The sequence below is a fragment of the Etheostoma cragini genome, chromosome 23 (genome assembly GCF_013103735.1).
Source record: "Etheostoma cragini isolate CJK2018 chromosome 23, CSU_Ecrag_1.0, whole genome shotgun sequence".
In the NCBI taxonomy this organism is placed as follows: Eukaryota; Metazoa; Chordata; class Actinopteri; order Perciformes; family Percidae; genus Etheostoma; species Etheostoma cragini.
The window spans coordinates 12,133,995-12,160,066 of NC_048429.1; the positions used below are offsets into that span (position 1 = coordinate 12,133,995).

At 40.6% G+C, this 26,072-nt stretch overlaps 1 protein-coding gene across 2 annotated transcripts in view; it reads left to right on the forward strand.

Moving 5' to 3' along the window:
* Window positions 1-23,539, forward strand: part of il17rel (interleukin 17 receptor E-like) — a 30,794-nt gene extending 7,255 nt beyond the window's left edge. Inside the window, exons 4-19 of one of the 2 annotated variants that reach the window (XR_004655504.1) lie at window positions 585-691; window positions 1,092-1,206; window positions 1,415-1,459; window positions 2,337-2,476; window positions 2,736-2,807; window positions 2,910-2,964; window positions 3,076-3,239; window positions 3,831-3,875; window positions 5,037-5,094; window positions 5,280-5,416; window positions 5,901-5,960; window positions 6,053-6,110; window positions 6,750-6,881; window positions 7,025-7,081; window positions 7,618-7,871; window positions 23,530-23,539. Coding sequence is in view for 1 of the 2 variants with exons in the window: in XM_034863936.1 (XP_034719827.1) it covers window positions 585-691; window positions 1,092-1,206; window positions 1,415-1,459; window positions 2,337-2,476; window positions 2,736-2,807; window positions 2,910-2,964; window positions 3,076-3,239; window positions 3,831-3,875; window positions 5,037-5,094; window positions 5,280-5,416; window positions 5,901-5,960; window positions 6,053-6,110; window positions 6,750-6,881; window positions 7,025-7,081; window positions 7,618-7,733 (1,361 nt within the window). In the remaining variant the exon portion in view is untranslated. Of the gene's footprint in view, window positions 1-584; window positions 692-1,091; window positions 1,207-1,414; window positions 1,460-2,336; window positions 2,477-2,735; window positions 2,808-2,909; window positions 2,965-3,075; window positions 3,240-3,830; window positions 3,876-5,036; window positions 5,095-5,279; window positions 5,417-5,900; window positions 5,961-6,052; window positions 6,111-6,749; window positions 6,882-7,024; window positions 7,082-7,617; window positions 8,067-23,529 lie in introns of those variants that run through there. The other variant, XM_034863936.1, reaches the window with a different exon arrangement.
* The last annotated feature ends 2,533 nt before the right edge of the window (window positions 23,540-26,072 follow it).

Genomic DNA, 26,072 nt, shown 5'->3' on the forward strand with positions numbered 1-26,072 from the left:
TTTTTAGCAAGCTCACCACTCTGGATGCTGTTGAATTTCCGAGGGCAGACACAACAATGGTAGTACTTTGTTGTATCCGAGGTGATCTTCCGCAACGCAAACTGCGCTTCTGTCTGGGCGAACCATGCAGAAGCCGATGATTCCAAGAATTCGGGGAGTTTGAGGGTGACAGCGTTTGCGGTCATGATCGTGTCGTATCTCTGGATCCGTCTACCAGACAAAAGTCGGGGTCACCAGTGTGGAAATTTTAGCAAGATGCAAGAGACAATTTCTCACGTTGAGCACTAGAAAAGCGTGGCTTGTTTATTCAACCGGAGAAAACCATTAAATACAGAATGATGTGCTGAGCCTAATGCTGACCTTATAACGTCCCACATCATCACGCATTCACAGCATTTAAAGGAGCCATGTTCCCTGAACAGTTATCATTAACTGCGGTGACTCCAAGGCAGCAAATTACATGTCTAATCAAATGTGTGTGGAACAACACTTAGCAACATGGTGAATTATGTATGTCACGTTCACCACAACTGTGTCTTGAACCCACCTTCTGGCTTCTGACTTTGATATATTTTTCTCTCCAGAGTCCATACATGGTTTGAGCATCTGCACCTCCACTGCGGGGATGATGGTCAACTGCCAAATGTTCACCTTCAAAAGAGCGTCAAGAGAAAGAATGTCTGGAATGCAGGTACTGAAAACTTTTCTGTTAGAGTATACTTAAAAAAAATAAAAAAGACAAAATGACATTGCCAAAACATTAATCAAGATATTTTCTGTAACATCTGTGAGTTGGCTTTCATTTCTCAAAGTCTTAAGCACACAATTCTTCAATATAAAGACATAACAATGTCAGATGACAGATAAGTAATGACTTCTAGTTTAAAAAGGCAATTATTCTGATATTTGGTGCATTTTTATAGATCATATTTAAACTCTAAACTCTCAAAACCCAGACTAAGACAGGCTGTAATTTAACAATGAAAGTCACTTTTTTGTAGATTGATAAACATACAGTACATTTTGCTCGATGACATTTCTAAACTGCAGAAGTGTGACAGTGTGTGTTTTTATTTGCCCTTTTCCTGAAGGTAATAGTTGAGAATGATTGCACCGACATTTCTCCAAGCCAATATGTGCAAGTGACAGTGAAAACTGTGCCAAACTACTGTGATGTGACCTGGAAAGGAACTTATAACGCTCCAGGTGAGACCATGTGCCGTATTTGCACAATAATGCAAACACACATGGGAGGAAAAGTGTTAACATAGAAAATCAAACAGCTGAAGATGGATTGCATTACATTGTAAATAAATTAAGTCAATGATTGATGTTGTGTAAGCTCCCAAAAAATTCCTTGTATTTTATTGAAATCCCCATGGCAATCAGTAGTCCTTTTTACATTTGTCCACAGAATGCACCAATGAAGATTTGCGAAATCATGTCCCAGAATGCATCAGTGAGTACATGTTTGTTTCTTAAACCATTGAGGCAATGCATCATTTTGTCTAACATACAGTATTATAAACCAGTGGCCTGCAACCTTTTTGCCCATTAAGCTTTTAAAACAAATCTAAATCCAGTAGGTCTTGTTAGCATGTGTCAGTTAGCCCTAGCAGTTAAATCAAAGCGTGATTTTCTCCCCTGAGATTGTTTTGTTTGAATTCATTCTAGTGGCCTGAAGAAGTAACACTATCCAGTACTTAACAAGAAAAAAGCAAAGATTGAACAGGAAGATTTGTTTTTTGGACCCCTCAGAATATCTTGTGGCCCCTAGCCGGTACCAACACTCAGGTTGGAAACCTACTGTTGGCCCTAACTGTTGGGATGCAGGGGATGAGAGGACCCAAACGCAGAGAACAGGCAGGCAGGCAAGGCAAAAGAAAGTTTGAGTTGAGGATTTATTAGAACGCAGAGTTCATACAAACAGGGAGTCCAATAATCCAGCAGGCAAAAAGCACAACATGAAGTGCAAAATCCGGAAACTGGCAGGATTCCAAAAAAACGCAGTAACCAGAACACAAACAACAGGGTTGACAACAGACACTGTGTCATGGAACACCGTAACAGGAAAACAATAATCTGACAACGGACAAGAGGAACACAAAGACTTGATACAGAGGGTAATAAGGTACCTTGAGGCAGGTGACACACGGGCGGGGAGACGGGTGAATGACATCAGACAATCACAAGGGCAGGAAAACTAAGGCAGGAATTCAAACAAGGAAAACAGACTACCACAATAAGACATGATAAAACACCCAAACTATAACACTCACTTGTACCTATGACCAAGATGAAAATCTCTCACTAACATTGATGTCTGTCTCATTCAGCTGGTAGGCTATCATATGATGTAAACCCAGAGAGGAAGGAGCTGAGTGTCACTGTGTCAAACATGCTGGAAGATCACGACTACCACCTCCGTCTATGCCATAAGGATTTCATCTGCGTTGGGATAGGGGCCAACACACTGGTTAGTCCCTCAGTTTGTTGGAAACTAAGAATCAGAATGATTTTTTGTGTGAATAAGTATTCACCACTTCATGAAAGAACAATCTTAGTAGGGATGCTCAGTTACCTTTTGGGAACTTTTACTGAATCTGCCAGTGAAAAGAAATGTGGCTTCTTTTGACTAAGGAATCCCCCAGAATCGTCAACCACAAACCCATGCTTACAAACATGCATGCCAAAGAAAGATGGAAAACTGTTATAAAGCTTTGTTTACCTTCCAGATAAAGAAAGGGGAACCCGTAAAGAGCGCCACCTTCCCATACTCCCGACCTTTGCCCTGCCTCTGCATTGAGGTAAAGCTTCTGCCAACACTTCTGGTTATGAGCACTTATTATCTGTTTCTACATCACTTCTAAGATAAGGGATTGAACTTTACAAATATATTCCTTTTAAAGGGTTGGTCAACTGTGATGGATGCTCCGAGAGTCCAGGTCTGCCCCTTCAAAGACCGTGAGTTCCCTGATTGTTTTTAGTCATGAAAAGTAAACCAAACGTGTGCTCTAGTGTTTCAGAACTGATGCCATATGATTTATAAAAGATTGTGACCCCCCTTGCTCGCAGGTCTCGAGGACCTGTGGTCTGGCATTAACTTTGACCCACTGGAGGAGACTCTATCATGGAAGCCCGCCTGTCCAGTGACTGCTGTGGTTGGGTTGTGTCAGAAAAGAGACGATGGCTTCTGTGTGGATTTTCCTCATGCCTCACAGAATGTCAGCAGAGAAAAGGTACAAACAACAATGTTGAAACCGCAGTTGTGTTTCCCTTGCTAGGTTTCTGGTCACTTGAAGGTGGTGTTTACGTGATATGCAAAGTACAAACACATTCAGGCGATGTCTCACTCAACGACTAAGCGCACTTTATACAGTGGAAAAATGCATATATGTTTGTTATGTATATTTTTCATCTTGTAAAAACGGTAATATGTCAAAGATCAATTGTTTACATTGGAACATCTTGCATGAGCTCATGTAAATGTTGATTTAGACCCGTATGCAGTAAAGCTTATCCTAACACTTGCTAAAAATAGTGCAGTTGCAGCAAAAACGGGAGAGCCTGGGCACGTTTTAATCCTTAAAAGGAACTGAAATTGTTTAGAACATCTGAAATTGATTAGAGATTGTTATTGAATAACACATGAGGCAATGTCAATTGAGAAGGGAATTCTCTAAATAGCCAGGAAGCGAAATCCAGCTTACCTATAAAGAAACTCAGTCTGAACCCAAACTAGAGTCTAGTCAGTCTGACCTAAACTAAATACTTAAAGTGCTGCTTTGTGTTTTTTAATAATAACTATTTCATCAATCTTTGATTTTCAGATTTCATTTTCTAAAGTGGATCCACACCCTCAGATGTGCATGAAGGTAATGATCACTTTTTACCTTTGACACTTCAGGAGTTTCACTGTAGAGAAACAATGGGGTTGATATAAATCATAATATTGTTACCATAACATATGACTAGGAGTTAAATGTGGACACTATCAGGTCTTATTACAAAAAGATGTCCTTTCCACCTGCTGTGGCAACTGTGCAAATGTTGTTTTTATGAAGGCAGCATATCAGAAATTGGGTTCAGCTCAAATAACTTGGCTCTCGGTTTAAAGAATAATTAAATGTGTTGGGAAATACACTTATTTCTTGCTTAGAGTAGGATGATAAGATTAATATGACTCTCATGTTTGTTCTTACCTTAAATATAAAGCCACAGCAAGCAACTGGTTAACTTAGCTCTGCTCAACTAAAAATAGCTTGCCTACGTCTGTCAAAGGGTTCAAAATTAACATACCATAACCTCGAAAGTTCACTAATTAACATGTCATAACTTATTCAAATCAAACCAAAGGACAAATTGCATGCTGCAATTTTATTGGGATTTTTGTGTCAGACTATTTCTTGGCTGTGTAACCTACATTAACTTCAGTAAGTCTATCTGGTTGCAAGCTTTAGAGTTGATGTTAGGCTGATTTTAGACATAGCCAGTCTAGCTGTTTGTAAGAGGAAGCCAGATACTGGTTAGCCAGTTAGCTAACATAAGCTACAAAGTGACCAAGCTAGAAAATGGGATATTCAGTACATTGGATAAAAAAACAATCAAATGCATCAGTTTGGGAATAATGCTAGTAGCATTTTGTCCGCTACGCTAGTTTATTTCTATGTAAGGACAGCCCACAGTGTATTATCACGCGTTTACAGGGGGAAAAGGGAACATTGTGTTCAAACAGTCTTCCTTTCTAGATAAATTCAACAGTGAGAGTTAACTGGTAACCTAAACACAAAGCAGAAGTAATGCAACTATTGTTATCTGCAGTTTGTTAATACTTTGACTATTGATTTAAAACAGTGGTTACACAGTTTATTGGAACCATAGGCCTGTATATGTTGCATAAAATGGGTTGTATAGGGTCTCTGATGCACATTCTCACATTTAGATTCCTTTCTTAGAACTAAGAGGTAATGTTTATGAGTTTCATATAACTGTTGGATGAAAAGCGCGACAAAATATAATTGTACTATGTTCTTCAGTTCACTGCAGGATCTCACTCCTGGATCAGGTGTCCCTTTGTTAATGCAAGATTCCAAGGTACTATTTTTTTATCATATTCCTATCACAAATATCTTCTATTAGTGGATACAGCAGGCAACATACCCACTTTTACTGTTGTTTTAGAGAAATCTTTTGATTATATAATGAAGATAATGACAGACATCATGTAAAGTGGTGTTGTAGAACTGGTCAATATAATATAGTTGTGCAACAATTTCCAGCATGGGAGATGATTGTGACGAGACAACAAGGTCAGGAAGACATCGAGATGTTGTCACAGGTCACTGCAACGTTTTCTGTGGGGCTGTGTGCAAGGTCCGAAGGCTCTACTGTTTGCGACACACACACTATGCATGTGGTAGGTATCACATAGAACAAAGTAATGTATATTCATACGTGTGCACTGTATGAAAAACATCTGCATTAGTTATATGAATAAGCTGCAACAATGTGCTGGCAATGATTACATGGCCACGTCTTGTGCAGTTATATATATTTCCTTTTTATTGCCGCAAAGCAAGATGTTTTCTCTACGGTGGTGTATCTTCTAACCACTGTGTGTACTCAACAAAGCAATTAAATCTAATTACACCAATCATTAAAGGGTATCTACCAAAAAACTGGTTTTCTGTTAGTTGTTGTAGGAAGTCGCTTAGATACAGTATGTCTTTGTTGTTAAAATAACACTTTAATACTTTATCAAACAATCATATCTGAATGACTAGTAAACAGTAGCATCGCTGATAACACAGTAACAGCAAAATAGAAACCATGACAACCTCCATAACACCGGCCCAGTTAAGCGTCTAAGCGTATATTGTTTCCTTTTGTCTCTTTTTTAGACAAAACACAAAGCTGTTGGCTTAAACTTGACAGGCGAACTATGCAACTCTTGTCTCAAGGTATGTGTCCTTAATAGATCTTTTCACTATGTGCATGCTCCCTTAAATTTAGACATGCAATCCCTTTAAATACACATTTTGTATTTGTACAGGTGAAGAGGCTCGATGTCACGTTTTCTGCCACGGTCATTCACTGTCTTGAGCAATCCAGTAAGTATGGTTTTACTGCTCCTTAAAAACGGTTCCATCCCGTGAGGTCTATTGCTTTTTTCCTTTCCTTCCACTTTAATAGTCACAACCTGAGGCACATCAGTTTGAAGTGCAAATGGCTTCCACTACTTATTTTTTTTTTTTAAATGTGGTCTCTATTAGCGTAAATCACAAAAACATGTGCCTCGTAAGTAGCTCTAAGCGGTTTCTTGGCATCAGTTTGAAAAATATAAGGATTCTCTGAAACCAGCATTGCGTAATCCTCTTTTTTTCTGTGATTAATGGTGGATAAAACCCTAATGTATAAACATAAGTGCTCCGCAGAAAGTGAAGAAGACTGTCATCGATGCATTTGAGCTCCAATTTCTTTGCGCGTAATTGAGAACTAAAAACACTGATAAACTGTAGGGAGGAGAATGCATATTGGTTGGATCATTTTTTAATAGTCTGATAAACACAGACAATTGTTTTGTCATCAAAATGTCAAATGTGAAGCTAGAGCAAGTAGCCAATTAGCTTAGCTTAACGTAGCGATTGGGAACAAGGGGAAACAGTAAGTCTGGCTCAGTCTAAAGGTGAATTAAATCCACTTACCAGTACTTTAAAATCTAACTCATTTACTGTAAATTCTCTTCACAGATCAATCATCGATCCTCAGAGCTATCCCCTCCAGTCGAGCCTCTTGGGACTTATCTTGGGTCGTTGTACCTGCTGGTGTTTGCCTCTCTGGCATCATCATAAACACTCTGCTGCTCCACGTACTGTTAACCGGTATGTAGAAAACTACGTCATTAAGATTACCTGCTGTGTTGTCTTCTCTGTTAACATATTGTTATGGAAACACGCCAACATTATTTTGTCCATCCTTCAAATTGACAGACTCTGTTATTGATTGCCACTGTATTTTATTTTAGTGTATCAGAGGAGGAAACAAAAAAGAAATGGAGGCTGTATCTCTGGAAAGCAAACAGGTAAGATTATCACTATTTTGGTAGTCTATTTAAACAACGTTTAGTTTCTGGGATTGTTCGTGTGCCTCCGGAAATTGTGCTGGATGTCCCTTATTTCATGATGTCTGTTACCTTCAGCTTTCTTTGTGTTGGCATTCCGGTGGATTTCTGAGGACTATTTTTAACTGCTCCTCAGATCTCTGCAGGGTAAATCCAGAAAGCTAGCTAGACTATCTGTTCAATTTGAGTTTTCTGTTGCACGAGTAAAACAACCTTTGAACATGTTCCACCAAAACAAGTTCCTTCCCGAGGCTATTTTGCAGAGGCACCATTGCTCTGTCTAGTGCTTAGTGTAGCCCAAGAGAATTGTGATTGGTTTAAAGAAATGCCAATAAACCAGAGCATGTTTTTCTCCCATCCCTGAATGTGGTGTGGACTAGCCGGACCCCTAGCCGGAGTGGAATGTCTGACAATGCAAGACTACAATTTTGGTGACTGCATAGCATGTGCATTTTTTTAAATACCTCAAAGTTGAACCTAATCTTTTGTTTTGACAGATCCGGACTGTGTAGTCCCTGTATTACAAACTCAACCTGTTCTCCACGGAAGGGTACTCATACCTGATTCACCCCAGTGTGGGAACACCGAGAAGGCCAACCTAATTTCTGACTGACCAAATAACGGTGCTCTGGTCAAAAGCATTACATGTATGTGCAGTATGAAACTGTTAAGTTGTTACCCAAACCATAAGAGTTCTCTGTTGAATGACGTGTACAATGTAGGGAAAGATATTTAATTTTATAGAGTATATGTCGCTGTATGTCTGCTCTTTAGTATGCTTGTTATAGGTATTGGCTGTTTTTTTATGTGTTCCGTTTGTGTTGAGAGTTAATGTGTACGTTGTCTATTTTTTTAAATTAAAATGTTGATGTAGCTTGCAGCTAAACGGCCAGTTCCTGTCCTTATTTAAATTTATATTTTCAATAAAAAAATGCAAAACATGAAAGAAAACCTGCTAATTTATTTTCATTTTTCTTATTTAGTTTCTTATTTAGTTTCATAATGAACTTTTGTCCTATAATTTAAAATCTTAGCTAATTGTCTTAGTAGCAAACAACAATCACAGCCTTAAATGTGGCACATCCCTCACAGTGTCACATAACATAATTGGAAATCATACAGTAAACAGGAATGACCACATCTGACCCTTTACACTAAGAACCCAAACCGGTATTTGTTGTGTTATACTGAATTGCTAGGTGTTTGTTTGATCTTTTCCACACCCTATTCCCATAGCCAATAGGTTTCCTCTTGTGTTTAAACACAGGTTCAAGAAACAGGTTTTCTCTGGGGCTCCCACACTTGTTCCAACAAGCCAGTTCTGATGTTCTCTATTTCCTTTTAAGTACTCCACTTCCTTAATACTTGTGTTGTCCTCCCGGGTCAAAAACTGACAAACGTTTGTCATTTTTGTCCCTTTTTCAGGCATTTCTTTTTTTTAAGTTTTCACTAACACCGCCTTACACTAGTTTTTGGAATTCATGGTCAGTAACCCTCATTTATATAGAATTATACCTAATATATGAGTTGAAAAAGAAAGATTTTGAATTATTTGACTAATAATTAAGATCAGAGGAACATAGAGATGAGTTTTTATCAGGAATGACAGTGATAAATTGTATTTGCAAAGAGCGTTGTAAGGACTCCAATCCATTTTTTAGTGGTAATTTGGTTAAAAGGAAACCCATATTTCAGATATAGACAATTTTTAAAAGCGTCAAATTTGACCCTAGGACAACAGGAGTGTTAATACTTTTGCACGTTTATTAAATTCACATAATTCTGCTGTATATAAGTCCCCATGAACCATTTTAATAACTAGGAGAAAAAACATATAATTTTTAATATTTTTTATTTATTTATGGAAGCTCATAACACATCTCAAATCAAGTAAATGAGTAATGTTTATTTGTTTAGAACATTTCACAGATAAAAATCACAAAGTGCTTCACTATAACTGTAACACAATACAACAAATTAAATTACAATGCATAACAAAATGTTCATATGAATAGAAAACATAACAAACAACCATGAAAAAACAGCTTGACTAACTACAAGCCTGCTTAAATAGCAGAGTCTTAGAAAGGGAGGCACAACATTCCACATGTCACTGATTGGAATGATCTGAGTGACAATGAGCACATTTCTGTCCAGCCCATTAAGCCAAGAACAACACAGACAATGAAAATGCTTTAAGAAATTTTATTTAATACATTTTTAAATTAAGTTTGGCGGTATGACTCTGTTCAGAGGAGTCCCCTGGACAGCAGCAGCATTAGGGGACGCTCACACAGTTTACGACTGGGAGAACTAGACTATTTCCCCACTTGAACACAGCAACATCAATGACATAGAAGCGTGTGCCATGTTATACAAAACAAGGTGTAGCTGAGGAGGAGTTGGGTTGCATCAAGGCATTTAGGAGCAACTAAAGCAGCAGCAATCAGTGGCGCAAAACTAAGCAGCAAGCAGGATGAGCAAATTAAAGCAGCTTTAACTAGCCATTTAGCAGCGAGGGGAGTTGACCAGCTGATGTGCAGATGCATATCAGCTGATGCAGCTCAGCTGCTGCAACCGTGTTGTTGGCCAATGGCAGTTAGCAACGTCTTGACTACTTGGCCTGCCAGAACTGACGCTGACACTCAATTATATTGAATGAAACTTTGGTAACAACACATATTGTGAAAGCTGCTGTTCTCATGTTATTTTATTTTACCAATGAATTAAATGACTAGGGGTAAAGTGAAAGGTGTTGCTCGTGCTGATGTACCCACACGTTTTTTTACATTTTTGCTTCACTTTCATTGCTTTCACCGCTCTTGTGTCCAGCAGCAGGTTTAAGTTTGAGATGAACCCAGTAGGTACATTAATTAGTGTTTTTAGCTCAGTTGTCTTTGTTTCTTTAAATTGTAAAGATTCCCCTCAGTTTACAACGTCATGTATTGGCTCTCATTACATCCAAACAGATAATCCATACAAAGTAAACTACTACAAGCTACTACTAACTACAAGCAAGTAAGTCCTCATGTCAGGCCCAATGTTAGATCACCAACCTACACATGTCCTGGGCTTCAGTAGCATCTTAAATTAAGAATACTAATCAGACACCAATTCAAGTCATGGCTCATTCGTTCCTAATGATAACCTTCCAATGCTTTAGTTTGATTTCCCATGGTCGCCTTGACAAACACTCTTACAATCTCTTCCTCTATCACTTAACTGTGCTACACACATCTTTCTGTGGAAGGTATCCATTTCCGTTTAGTTTACATATGCAAATTAAGTTGCTCAAAACAAGACATTGTACCAGTAAGAGAACAGTAGCCTCTATGTGCCGACACTACCCAGAAGGCATGCATGTGTGCAAGTAACAAACCATCCACCCTGTGACCCGAAATTCATACACAAGGAACCTGTTACTGTAAAACTCTAAATGGGTCTTTCGGTCCGGTGTGCTGGTAAACATTTCCTTGTTAGATGAGTCAGCAAAACAAATTAAGAAAATAATGTCCTCTTTGAAATGACGCATTTAATCACCTCATGGAAAGTTGGAAAGTGAAAAGCAGTGTCTATTTCTATCCTTTCGGGACATGCAACATAGTACAAGAGACGGTATGTTAACCTTGCCTTTTCCCAAAAGCTGCAGACACAGGGAAAGCTTCCTCATAGTATTAAGGAATTTAATCTTCTATGAATCACCATAAAGCATGTCCACAAGCTAGAAAGAATGAGTGACCTTTGCCTAGCGTTACATCTCACTTTATCTCAGTCATGTTGAGGAAATAGTTTAATTTGAAGGTAAGTTGAGTCATTATTTTAATTCATGGTGACTTAGCACAAAATCTACAAAAGGTATCAGGTGGTGCTTTTACCCCAAAAGGATCCTCAACGTGAAAATATACTTAATGCTAACGAACTTGCTGAAAGGGTAAGTTGACCCAATGTTTCCAGTTAGGACACATGATATCACATTCATGCAGTTTGGCCCACATTTCAACTGCCACTTATACCTCATTAGAGTTTGTGTTGCCTAAAGCATTGAACATGGATATTTGACAGCCTTGTTTACACCAGACCCTTCTCAATTGTAACTGAGAGTAGGTCTGGGGAAGGTTAATTCCCAGCCCATTTCCAACGGACACCGCTCAAATGCCTCTTTGCGCAATTTGGATGGACCTAAAACCAATCAGAGCGATAAAGGAGATGTGAAGCCCGCCTCAACGGTTGTGATTGGTGCCTCGATTTTAAAAAATCGGAAATGGGCTTGAATGGGCTTTTGGCCAGACGGACTTGCAGAGCAAATCTCACTGTTAATTTGATCAAAATCAATGTACTGTTTACACCTTTAAACTAAAGGTGAAAGACTTCAACCTCATAGTTTTGCAGTTCAAGATAAGATGAGATAAACCTATTTCTTGAGACCCATACCATAAAACTTTGAGTGACACAACTGAAGGTGCTTTAGAGATAACAACATAGACATTAAATAGCTAAAAACTTTAACTTTAATTTAATACTTAAAAACAAGACGGGGCAGGAAAATACAGTCGGGTCCATAAATATTGGGACATTGACACAATTCTAATCTTTTTGGCTCTGAATAAAATAAAATGAACAAGATGCGCTTTAACTGCAGACGTTCAGCTTTAATTTGAGGGTATTTACATCCAAATCAGGTGAACGGTGTAGGAATTACAAAAGTTTGTATATGTGTCTCCCACTTTTTAAGGGACCAAAAGTAATGGGACAGATTAACATTATAAATCAAACTTTCACTTTTTAATACTTGGTTGCAAATCCTTTGCAGTCAATTACAGCCTGAAGTCTAGAACAATAGACATCGCCAGACGCTGGGTTTCATCCCTGGGGATGGTCTGCCAGGCCTCTACTGCAACTGTCTTTAGTTCCTGCTTGTTCTTGGGGCATTTTTCCTTCAGTTTTGTCTTCAGCAAGTGAAATGCATGCTCAATCAGATTCAGGTCAGGTGATTGACTTGGCCATTGCATAACATTCCACTTCTTTCCCTTAAAAAACTCTTTGGTTGCTTTCGATGCTTTGGATCATTGTCCATCTGCACTGTGAATGAGTTCTGAAGTATTTAGCTGAACATGACCAGATATTATTGCCTGAAACACTTCAGAATTCATCCTGCTGCTTTTGTCAGCAGTCACATCATCAATAAATACAAGAGAACCAGTTCCACTGGCAGCCATACTTGCCCACGCCATGACACTACCACCACCAGGCTTCACTGACGAGGTGGTAGGCTTTGGATCACAAGAAGTTCCTTTCCTTCTCCATGCTCTCCTCTTCTCTTTCCATCCCTCTGGTACAAGTTGATCTTTGTCTCATCTGTCCATAGGAAGTTGTTCCAGAACTGTGAAGGCATTTTTAGATGTTGTTTGGCAAACTCTAATCTGGCCTTCCTGTTTTTGAGGCTCAACAATGGTGTCTATCTTGTGGTGAACCCTCTGTATTCACTCTGGTGATATCTTATCTTGATTGTTGACTTTGACACACATACACATACGTCCTGGGGAATATTTTTGATCCGGTCAACTCTTTCTTCCCCAGGGAAAGAATTCTTTGGTCATCCACCACAGCTGTTTTCCGTGGTCTTTCAGGTCTTTTGGTGTTGCTGAGCTCACCGGTGAGTTCTTTCTTTTTAAGAATGTTCCAAACAGTTGATTTGGGAACACCTAATGTTTTTGCTATCTCTCTGATGGGTTTGTTTTCATTTTTCAGCCTAATAATGGCTTGCTTCACTGATATACGACAGCTCTTTGGATCTCATATTGAGTGTTGACAGCAAATGGAAATTGCACGCTTGAAATGCATTCTAGACCTTTTATCCACTCCTTGTAAATGGGATAATGAGGGAATGACACACCTGGCCATGGAACAGCTGAGCAGCCAGTGTCCCATTACTTTTGGTCCCTTAAAAAGTGGAAGGTACTTATACAAACTGTTGTAATTCCTACACCGTTCACCTGTATTGGATTTAAACATTATCAAATTAAAGCTGATTGTCTGCAGTTAATGTTTGTTTCATTTCAAATCCATTTGCATACCATATGGTGATTGAGTATGCCAGCAGACTCTCAATGGTGGAGTGGGAGAAGGTCACCAGCAGCATCTCCTCCAGTCTGTTGCTTCTCAGTATCTTTAGGAGTCACCGCTGGGCCTTTTTTGCCACTGTTGTTGTATTAGCTGCCCATGTGAAGTCTTCAGAGATGTAATTCCCCAGGAATTTAAAAGTGAGGACCCTCTCCACACAGTCACCATTGATGTGGAGAGGGTCAGGTTCAGCCTTGTCTCTCTTGAAATCAATGACCACCTTAGCTTTTTTGTCTTAAGTGATTTCTAGTACACCACCAGTCACCGTACCTCATCCCTGTTTGCCGTCTTGTCATCTCCAGTTATGAGCCAAGCCAAGGTGGTCTCGTCTGCAAATGGTATCATTGTGTTGGTGGTATGGGTGGGTGTTCAGTCATGGTTGCATACGGCATCTAGGAGTGGGCTCAGCCCACAACCCTGTGGGGATCCAGTGCTAAGCATATGGGTGGAGAAGCTGTGGGTGCTGATTTTTACAGTCCGCAGGCGGTTTGTGAGAAAGTTTTGAATTTAGGAAACAAGTGGCAGGAGGAAAATCCAGGGCATACAGCTTGCCAACTAGATGATGGGGATTGTGGTGTTGAAGACTGAACTGTAGTCGATGAAGAGCATGCAAAAGGAGGTTCGAAGATGTTCCAGGTGACTGGGAGCAGTGTGGAGGACTCTGGAAGTAGCATCATCCGTAGATTGTACTGTGCTTTCCACTCTGTATGCAAACTGATGAGATTCAAATGCAGGCAGGAGGAAGGCTTTAATAGAATGATAACGTGCAGTGTGTAAGGGAGGGACTAAATATGTTTGTACGGAGTGCTAAGAGCTGATTAACACAAGCCTCAAGTTCTGACAAGGGACAGCTTTGGCTCAGTGGTAGAGCGGTCACCTGCCAATCGAAGATTGTTGGTTTGATCCCTGGTCGTGCAGTCCCATGTTGAAGTGTCTTTGGGCAAGACACTGCGCCATCAGAGTGTAAATGTGTGTGTGTTTATCTGATGAGCCGGTGGCACCTTGTACGGCGGCCTCGGCCACAGTGTATGAATGTGTGAAAGGTTCCTGTACTTTGTAAAAGCGTTTTGAGTAGTCGTTAAGACTAGAAAAGCGGTATATTAGAACCGTCTATTTAAATTTACATTCAAGTACTATGCCAGCTACTCCATCAGGCCCCGCAGCTTTCCTTGTGTTTACAGACGTAAGCACACTGCTTACTTGATGATCTTGGCTGGACAGTGTAGGTGAGTTGCAGTCTGTGGTGGCAGTGAGTGTGGGTAAACCCTCTTTATAGGCCACCTGGGCCCCTTTAATGCCTCTCTTTCTGAGCTGTACAGGGTCCTGTCACCTGACCTGAAGGCAGAGTTGCAGGTTCTTAGGAGCAACTGAACTTCGCTTGTCATCCAAGGCTGCTTGTTTGGATGAATACAAATGTGTTTATTAACTGTTGTCTGTGCAAAACTTAAAGTATGACAACACAGTGTCAGTGTAACCCTGTAGGTCAGGTTGTTCAAAGACACTCCAGGTTCAGGTCCAAGTATACTTCAGGTATTCAAGTATTAGACTGTAGAGCAAACACAACTATAACCTTCATTAGGTTGCCATTGCCTGCGTTTTAGAAATACTAAAGTCCATCTTCCCATGAAATAGGAAAATCACAGTAGCACCTGGGGATTCTTGTGGATGCTGTGAAAGAAGCAATCCTTATTTGTTGACAACAGAAAATAAGTAACTGTCCTACTATTTACAGACTGCAATCCTAAACTGTCTGCATGGCTAGAATAACAGGGAGGATAGGTTTGAGCAGCTCGCAAGAAGAAAAAGTAAAAGAAAGAAAGGAACAAATCCAAGAACCAAAGTAAAAGTGGAAGAAAGAAAGAATGAAAGAAAGAAAGTGATACAAATAAGGAAAACCGTAAATAGAAGAACAAAAGTTAAAGCGAAAGAAAGTAGCAAGTATGAAAGAAAGCAATGCAAGAGAGAAAGACTGAGGACAATAAACAACAAATGTCAATACTGAGAAAAAGGTTGCAAGGACACAAATAAAATAATGTTATGGAAAAAACAAATTCCAACAGCACTGTAGCGCAGTGTGAAATGAAATGGAACGTGATTGCATGTTCTTGCCAGTCTGATGGGGGACCTGTGGGTGGTTCTGCCCTGATGGTACCCAACCTCTCTTTGAGGCTTTGGATGAAACCTTTGAATGATGAAAGCAATAATCTTTCTATATCAGTTACCGGGAAAGAGCTACATGAGGTTTTCTTTCCGCTTTTTACTCTGTATAGACCCGACTTATGGGTCAACCTCTGAGTGTTTAGTTCATGCATCAGGTAACATACACACAGATGCACTGAATTCCAACTATGATCTCACTTATGTAGTGTAGCATGAGAGATAGCATCACTGGCTGTTACATTGTAAAACATTGATTAAAATCACAATTTTGATACACAAAAAACTCACAAAATGGGTAAAAGCACTGTGCGGGCAATCATACTTTGTCTACAAAATAATGTTTGTATGTAATACACACGGAAAATGTTACAATTTGATCAATATTGAAAAACTATTTTGATCAAGATGATGAGCACATTTTGAGGACATATAGTCCATGTTTGCTATGTTATGAGGTCCATGATGCTAAAACATTTCATAATGATTTAGAATCAAACTTCAATTACTGACTTTCTAAAACTTTATTATTAATTTACAGTGATGATAGATGATAAAAAGGCAGTGTGCAGAATACTAAAGTACATGGTAAACAGTGCCATCTTCAGGACATGTGACTAAACACGTTGTATTACACCAACTGCAGACTACATAGATACCCTTTAGTGTGACATTTGTAAGATATGATGATATTGATTTCTGGCAATATTTGAACTTTGTTCATATTTATTATGAAAAACTAAGATCAAATCAGGTTTTATTTTCACAATAAGGAAGAGAGGCCTTAAAGACACCTCACTGAAGGTAAAGGTTCCATAAGTAAACACAGAAGTGACTGCTGGAGAGTGTAGCATGTAAAAGCCACAGGTGCAAACCTGTTGCTGATGAATCATTGCAGGTGTGTTTGATTTGGATGGCCTTGTTGTGCATTTCTTGTACTGACTGACACTAAAAATTGAAGTCCTCTGCCAAGGAATGTAGACGTTGAACGTGTCTTTTCCAAGTGTCAACTCTGTGGAGCTCTACCTACCTGCAGCTGGAGACACATCAGCAGTTTCTTCTCTGCTACAGCTGCTGATTGATCTGCTTTCTTCTGTTCAAGGTCTTTCCCACAGCAGACATTTGGGACTGATCATAGTAGGAAAAGCACAAGTGAAACTAACAACACTAATGATGGCTCTGTTCTCTTCGAATGTTCCAGTGAGAGTGACGGCAAACAAACATGCACAGAAAAGCAAATCTTCCAATGATAGGCAGTTTAAAAAAAAAAAAAGAGAGACAAGATAGCAAGACACCTGCTAACGCTAGAGCTAATGCTATCACCAGCACGCCATCTGACCACTTCACTGCTTTTCTCAACAATTCCAGTGACTGTACATTTGCAAAGCGATTCCTTTCCAAACTGAACCTTATTAAATCTTACCTAAGGAGCTATGGGACAGACGTGTTTATCTGCACTTTCCATGCTATGGATCAAGAATTACCATTCCTGCCGGCTGGATCTAAAGGGTTTCATTAGAAACTGCGGCCTATGTAAGTAGAACCTATTTATGTCTTTGAGTAATAACAAACCAGTTGTGTTCTATGTAAATAAGGCCTATGCACTTACCATGAACAATTTCCTTGTGCCGGGTGTGATATTGCTGATTTTTGTCAAGGTGCACCATCACCAACAATGTTTTTGTGTCAAGGTGAGCCATCACCAATAATGTTTTAGTATTTGTCAAGGTGAGCCATCACCAATAATGATTTAGTATTTGTCAAGGTGAGCCATCACCAATAATGTTTTGGTATTTGTCAAGGTGAGCCATCACCAATAATGTTTTGGTATTTGTCAAGGTGAGCCATCACCAATAATGTTTAAGTATTTGTCAAGGTGAGCCATCACCCATAATGTTTTGGTATTTGTCAAGGTGCACCATCACCAATAATGTTCTGGTATTTGTCAAGGTCAGCCATCACCAATAATGTTTTGGTATTTGTCGAGGTGCGCCATCACCAATAATGTTTTGGTATTTGTCAAGGTCAGCCATCACCAATAATGTTTTGGTATTTTTCATGGACAGCCATCACCAATAATGTTTTGGTATTTGTCAAGGTGCACCATCACCAATAATGTTTTGGTATTTGTCAAGGTGAGCCATCACCAATAATGTTTTGGTATTTGTTGAGGTGCGCCATCACCGATAATGTTTTGGTATTTGTCGAGGTGCGCCGTCACCAATAATGTTTTGGTATTTGTCAAGGTCAGCCATCACCAATAATGTTTTGGTATTTGTCGAGGTGCGCCATCACCAATAATGTTTTGGTATTTTTCATGGACAGCCATCACCAATAATGTTTTGGTATTTGTCAAGGTGCACCATCACCAATAATGTTTTGGTATTTGTCAAGGTGAGCCATCAACAATAATGTTTTGGTATTTGTTGAGGTGCGCCATCACCGATAATGTTTTGGTATTTGTCGAGGTGCGCCGTCACCAATAATTTTTTGGTATTTGTCAAGGTCAGCCATCACCAATAATGTTTTGGTATTTGTCAAGGTGCGCCATCACCAATAATGTTTTGGTGCGCCGTCACCAATAATGTTTTGGTATGTGTCAAGGTGAGCCATCACCAATAATGTGTTGGTATCTGTCAAAGTGAGCCATCACCAATAATGTTTTTGTCAAGGTGCGCTGTCACCAATAGGCTAATATTTTCATATTTGTCAAAGTGCACCGTCGATGGCTCTGTGTACCAATGAGAGTGACAGTGAACAAGCATGCACAGAAAAGCAACACTTTCAAAAATAGGTAGATTGAAAAAAGACAACATAGCAAGTGTTTAAGCAAGAGCCAAATTAGCGCCTGCTAATGCTAATGCTAGCACCAGCGCTCCAACAATTCCAAACATTTCTTTCCAAACTGAACTTAAATTAAATCTTACCTGATGGGGCAGATGTGTTTATCTGGACTTGCCATGCTTATTGATCGATAATGCCCTCTTCCTGCCGGCCTGATCTAAAGGGTTTCATTTGACGACTGAGGCCTATCATGTGAATAGAACTTACTAATTATTAGATTTATAATAAACCATCCATCCATCTTCATCCACTTATCTGGTATCGGGTCGCAGGGGCAGCAGCTCCAGCAGGAGACCCCAAACTTCCCTTTCCCGAGCCACATTGACCAGCTCAAACTGGGGAATCCTGAGGCGATCCCAGGCCAGGTCCGAGATATTATCCCTCCACCTGAAAACTATGAAGGACAGATATAATATGCTGTAGATGTTATTGAATAACCTGTGTGTTACATTGTAAACAGTCCAGTCAGACGTTTTTACTGTCCTACAAGGTCTCTGTCCCTACATATCCTACAGTGGCCACAAGATGGCGGTGTTCACAAAGACATGACATGAAAGAAATCTGCAACACACACAAGGCATGGAGGGCTTCTGTTCATGGTGCAAATACTTCAAAAAATAAACAATCAGGCTAATAATGAGACTGTTTGGACGGGTAAATGAACGCAGCAGCCACTCCAATGTATTGCATTTAACATGAAAGGAAATCTAATTACAATACAGTAAAGAGGCTTAAAGGCAGCCAAACTATGATGCTGAAGATAAAAATCCAATTTCTGCTGTTTTATTGTGATGGAGTTCTGTAGTCAACCTTTATCTGATCCTAATCTTGCTCTGGTTAACCTTTTATCTGATCTTAATATTGCTCTAGTTTTACTGGTTCCCTATAATTCCCAGAATGCGTTTGGGATTTCCTCTCGGAGATTGAATACATTCAGCTGCAGGTTTTACATTTGACTAGAACATTTGGAAAACTGACTCCAGCAATTTGCTGAGGACAGTGAGAATCTTCCTATTCACCATCATTTTTAAAATGCGTTAAATGGAGGCTGCATTGCAGATTATTTAAAACTAAACTCTATTGTGATTATTTGGAACTATCTGGACATGATGTCATGCTGTCTAAGCATGGCTGGTTACCCATAGGGATAAAAATGCCAGGTACAGTGCCAGCAGGAGACTTTTGTGGACTTTTCCTTCAAACGATTAGAAACACAGTAAGAACAAAAAACAGGATTTTTTATTAAACTACCAATCTCACAAAGTTTTGGCTTAAAGCCTTCAGGTAAACACTACCATGCTTCCTTCTTTGTCTCTAGGTAGCTGTCCATCTCTCTGTCTCTAAGCCAATGTGATGAAAGTGACAAACACGGAGGCCAGAGACAACAGACAGGGATGAGCTAATCCTTGTTGTGTATAATTCCAGACATTCCGATGGGGTGTTGTTCCCAGGCGGGCTAATCGGTGAGCGCCAACGCAGCGCTCACGCCGGGGCTTTTCCCTAAACAAACAAATACAGGCCTTCCGAGCTACAGAGAGTGGAAAACTGATGCCAAACATGCAAGTGTTAACGTACAGAGGCACTCATGTCCTCATGTACGCATGGAGAGACATATCTGGAAACCCGTACGTGTACATAGGAGGAGAGTCGGATAACTGGGACAAAGGGGAAAGGTTCAAGGGTGAGAAAAGAATGGATTGGGGGGATGGGAAGATGAAAGGAAATCAATGTCACTCCGGCATTAACAGTATGTATTGGGCTACTTATAGGGATGTTTGGAACTAGCCAAAGAAAACTGTACTATCTGGTAAGCTTTTCTTCCAAGTGACACATGGATTCCAATTAGGTGAAGAATGAAGACTGTAAGTAAAAAAGGAAACAGGTGGGTCCAAGTGGTGACAGATGAACAGGTAGAGAACCTCCAGTAGACATAACAATAGAAGACGGAGATAGTCAGACGAGAGACGGGGAGAGGACGAGCAGACCGTGAGCCCGGAGAGAAGAAGACAAGCTTCTTGAAGGAGGAGAGACAGAAGGGCTAGGAAAGAAAGGTACAGTGCGCGTTGGTAGGTCCTGTTGATGAGAATAGGAAAAGCTCTCTTGTACACAGAGACGTCTTTGTTTCTTTTGTCAGTCATTCCAGAAAGGGCACAGCTGTAAACAGTCGAGATCAGTCCATTAGGCCTCGAGGTGCCAGAGCTCCAGTGTTGACTGTGTATCCGGAAAGAAACGGCAAGCTTTAGTCATCAATAAACAGAACAGTCAGATTAGTGTGTATTTGTGTGTGTGTGAGTTTGTGTGTGTGTGTGTGTGTGAGAGAGACGAAGAGTGAAGGGTTTAGGGGGATAATGGTGCAGAGTAGCACAGGGCAATGATCTCATGCCTCTCCCAGCTGGCAAGCACTCTGCTCAAGTGTTTACACAGGATAGGAATGTTTTGTGACAGTGGTGGCGATTCTTTCCATCCCTGGACTCTCTGTAAATGCCTCAATTCAGAGCGATTGACGGGGAGAGAGAATAATCCCTTCCCCACGTAATCAAATGTAACCTTTAGCTTTACTTCCTGCCTTTTTTTTAATTAGCAGCCACCTTGCTCATTTTCCAACAGGACTAGGGCAAATCATTGGGAATTGCACCATGAATACCAGGTCACTGGCAGCTCGGCAATAAAAGGCTTGGAAAGCAAAAAGATGCCTCGAGCCAGTGACCTCAGTGGAGTCACTGGCCTCGTCCGCTTTGTTGACCTCTGACCTGTCTTGACCCCGGCACACGCCAGGCCTGCTCCTGACTCACGCCCCTCCTCTAGCTTGTGTTTGTAGCCATGTTAAAACCATGTGAGCACGTGCAAACAATCGGCCCCAAACAAACCCTTGACACACGCGCGCACACACACACACAGATCAGAGTCCATCTGTTGGAAGGCAACCTGTGACCCTTGACGTTTCAATAGTTGAGGTCAAGCCACATGCCAGTTGTCCAGCTGTGGTGATTCCACACTCCAGTGTTAGTGTTTGTGTGTGAGACGTGGGCGAGTCGGCAAGACTACCATTACTACAAAGACAACAAAACAATGGCAAAGGCATCAGCAGGGACACAATGAGCACACTCAGCACAAACATTGTTGCCGAAAGTAAGGGCCAAATGGGACTTTGGACTCAAAAGGTTACACCAAGTAATTCCTTCTTTTCTTGTTTATCAGTCATGAAAAACATTTTAACAATTTGACGTCTTTGGAAATACTTTCCCTTGCTAGAAGTCGAAGACTTGAGGCAGGTGAAACAACTTCCTTGGCTCTGCGGAGGTTACAAAATCTTGTTATACACTTCAGTTTTTGAACGGACTAAAACAATCTGCTTCATACAGTATGTACTATTCCGCCATGGGAATGGTAGCAATGCTCTCATTTAACTTGGCAAGGGATGTTGCTATTAAATTGTCTTGAATTGTCACCACTAATGAGATTCTCTTGGCCTTCATTGTATTGTGGGACCAACCGAAATATCAGAGACAGATACTGTATCTCAAAACCTAAACAAACTAACCCTATAATCGCCATCCTTGGTGGCTTCAAACGACAATATCTCCTTGTGTTTTAATTATGAAATGCAACAACAGAGATTCAACATGATTGAAGCGTGTTGCGTGTCTTTTTTGTCTGTCAGCCCTCAAACACTTTGATCCGGAGAGATGTCGTTGTTAGGGTGAAACCATTGCCAAATCACAGCGCTCCTGTCTTCACTGCGAGAGCTCGGATTGGCTGAAAAAGAATAACTAGGAAACACAATACAGAAGCTGTTTTTTTCTGCAGGGGGTGGAGTGTGTGCATGTGTGAGTGTGATGACCCCCCACTGTGTGCTAAGCACAGAGGGTGGGGGTTAGGGGCCCGTGGGTGGATGAGTTCCAGGCCTTTTTCCTGCAGTTCTATAAGCTCCCTTGGTGTGTGTGTGTGTGTGTGTGTGTGTGTGTGTGTGTGTGTGTGTGTGTGTGTGTGTGAGGGAGAGACTGGCATGGCTTCAAAAGGATTTGCCAACCCCCCTTTTGTTGGTACAGGCCCACTGCACCAGACCACAGTCATATTCTATACAAGATACCAGGATCCCATCAAAGATAGATGAGAGAGAGAGAGTGTGTGTGTGTGTGTGTGTGTGTGTGTGTGTGAGAGATAGAGGGGCATCTGCTAATAGTGAGTTATTGACAAAGAATGATAGAAGAAAGGGTAAGGGAGATAAACTAGTTAATTACAGAAGGCAGAGAGATGAGGGTGGGGAAAGAAAAGTAAGTAAGTAAAATCAGAGCGGAACAAAATAGATTACTGTGGAAAAGACAGTAAAGTTTGGGAGGGACAGGGGGGAAAAGACACACATTCACCGCAACACTTGGAGGACTTCAGTGCTGGTATTCACATATGGCTCACATACTGGCCAGCTACTGTATATGAGGCTGGCCTTTTAACCACTGAGCATATCACACTGATTTACTGCTACTGATAATCCAAGGCGATGCCAACGATGCACTGTAACCTCCACATGGGATTTAGTTTTCATGCATATTGCATATGGGCATTCGATGCGGGTTGTGTTTCTGAATAAAATGATTTACAAATGAAATTAGCTATGTCTTTCTCATTTTCTTTCCACTAATGCTACAAATTTCTATGAGAGCCCAACTGATACATCAGTCATGTCGCAATTATTGGCTGATTTTAGCTCATCACAGATCCATCAGTATCAGCTTATATGCCGACTGTTAAGTTACAAGATATTGCAGTGTACCCATTACATAGTTTTTCAGTGAAAGAACAAATGTATTTTTAAACATGTAGAACATACCTTTTGTCACTATCTATATATAAGGTATCCTCATCAAAAATGTCTGTTTATGATAAGGCATGCTGCTAAAATTAAATAGAGGCTGGTATACTTCGAGACATTTTAAGACCTTTAAGCTCAATATTGGCATTGGCAAACATCTAGTATCTGATTGGATCCTCTTGAACTCTTCAGATACAGAAAGATGAAATTCCATTCAATTATTCACCAAGTATCTATGCAAAATTCCCTTTTTAAAATGGCTTTGGGAGGGGTTTTCTTCACAGCCAGGATAGACGGTAACATAGATTACACTGACCAATTTCAAGGCACATATCAGCATGCGAGTGTTATTTTCAGACAGACTTGACAAAGTGTGAACCCGTCCTTCAAGGTTCTTTAAACATTAATTTTCCTGCAGGTGATCTCTTCCAGGAAAAGGAAGCTTGTGACTCAGTTTGGGTTGCATCCAACATTCCAGTACTGTATATGGTGATATACAATACAGTACTGGCAGAGCGCCCTGGCAGCCCTCGCACACCACGGTTACAGTGCAGCAGTGGTGGAATGGAAGATGAACTCGTTGGCCTTTTATGTAGTAAATGATGAAGAGAAAAAAAAATGCATTGTTCAGCTTGAGGGATGCACATTGTGTACCTCCGCAGCAATGTCTTTCGTCATCACAGCATATCCATATAGTTGGCCTACATTCAGCCCGAGTCCCTTCACATATAGGGCCCCTGTGGGAATTCAGTTCTGCTGTAATCACGATGGTTGGATCCCTCCACCTCACACACCCTTCTCCCCCCTCCAACCTTTATTATTGTCACCTTAGGGGCCAGATTTGGCCCTGTTGGCCCTGAGACCTTTCCGAGACGCACATCCCCAGGGGAGCACAACGTGTACCATACATTGTGGTGTATGCATGTTTGAGTCCTGTCATATTTCTTCATGCATTCACATAATTTTCTGTGACTGTCGAGTTTAATGGCCTCCAAATGTGAAGCAGCTGACAGCCATGTTCAGATAAGAATAAACCTGACTTTAAAATGGTGGATGTCCTCTTGGGGAAAGCTCTCTGTGTGGACATCTGAGTGGCCCTGAGGGTGAATGCCATGTAATTATACTACAATACCCAGGGGGATACGGGGCTAGCCTATTAATGCCCAAGCACTGATGGACTGTTGGTAATTGACATTTTGGAGAGGTGACAGTTTGGGAGGAGGTGTAGCTAAGGTCACACACCAACACCTTTTAGCAAAGAGATGCTGAGGTGGCATTTTCAGTCAAACGGAACATTTCATACACCAGCTGTGCCTCACATATTGGAATGCTTTTAGATTAACTCATTGAAAAACTCCTTCCCTCCCCCCACATTTCATGTAGCTATGTTGTTCTGTCATGCTGTACATGTAGGGCTTCCTATTTGGGGCAAAAACTGTTATTACTAGCATAGTAACATGCTCACAATGATAATGCTAACGTGCTGATTTTAAGTACAGTAGGTATAATTTATGTTATTACCTTAGTTTAGCGTGTCAGCATGCTGACATTTGCACTAAACACAAAGCACAGCAGAGGCAGATGATGGGTCATTATTTCTGCTGATATTTGATCGTTAATCAAAGTAGCTATTGGATACATTTTGAACCTGATAATGGAACATGATGGAACATTTTGGAACAATTCATCGAGAAGAGGAGAGTGAATGTCTGTACCAAATCGATCAAATCAAAGCTACTGAGCCTTCCTGCTAGCGTGGCTACCTCGATTAAAACATGGACTAGTTGACTAATGCTTGCAATAACCTGCCTGGGCTTGTCACGTCCCTCTCGGGCACATCCAAACACTTTGTGAGAGTACATGACAGTCACTTTTTTAATTGTGATTACAGCTTAAGAGAGATTTACCATCAAATGGACCGAGTCCCTTTAGGATTATGCTGTGACATACTCATCCCTCAATAGTAAAGGTTTGTCATGGATTGTATAAATTATGTTCTATTCTATATATGCTAAATAATTCAGCATTTTAAAACCAAACCACAGTTATAACTATGTGTCAATAATGGATGAGTAGCTGCTCTGTAATGCAACATAGCTACATGCACACTCTCTCTCTCTCTCTCTCTCTTTCTCTCTCTCAACTGGGAAGCCTACTCTAAGGCTGATCCAGAATTCATCTAGTTGTCAATCACGTCCCCATGACAGGCTGTCTCCTTCTGCCAGTGGAACAATATATCAAGACACAAAGAGCCAGACACTTGTTACCACTCTCACTGCGTATCGCGTCTTTCGGTTTCTCTCTCTGTGCTGTATCTCTCCTGCCCCCACCCCCTTCACTTTTTTCCTCTTTTTTTTTTCAACCTTCCACTCTTTCTAGTCAACCCAATTTCCTGCATTTCTTAATACATTCGGGGACTATGGAGGTACAAAGTCCAGGATATAATCAAGTGGACCAGAGTGTGATGCTACTATGAATAAGAAAATATCTTACTTTCTGTATTGTTTTTTATAGGGGTAGATTGCAAAGACTTAAGAGAATTAAAAAGTCAAAAATGTGACCATTATTGTTTTGTGTGTGACTATAATTTAAATAATGTAAGATTCAATTTCCACTGCCGCCTTTCAAACTGTTCTGGGGTAAAAGGTGAGAAGGATCACTGGACTTCCAAGTGGACCTCAAGGTGTTGAAGTGGTTTGTTTTCTATATATAACTGGTAGATAAAAGGCTATTGATCGAGTTAAAAAATGTCCACCATAAGATATTTCTATTGTTTTGTGAACTATTTTTAGAGTGTGCTTGCAACCTTCCTGGACGCGAGCGCGTGCATGTGTTCACTGGCTCTTTCTGTTCTGTTCCTCTGTGGCGATTGATGGAGACACAAATGCGATTTTGCAAAGTGGGTTCCCAGTGAAAATTACACCTTAGCGCGCGCACACCCCCTAAAAAACACGGGATGTGCATCAAAGAGGGGAGGGTGAAGTGTGTATCTGTGTGTGTGTGTGTGTGTGGGGGGGGGGG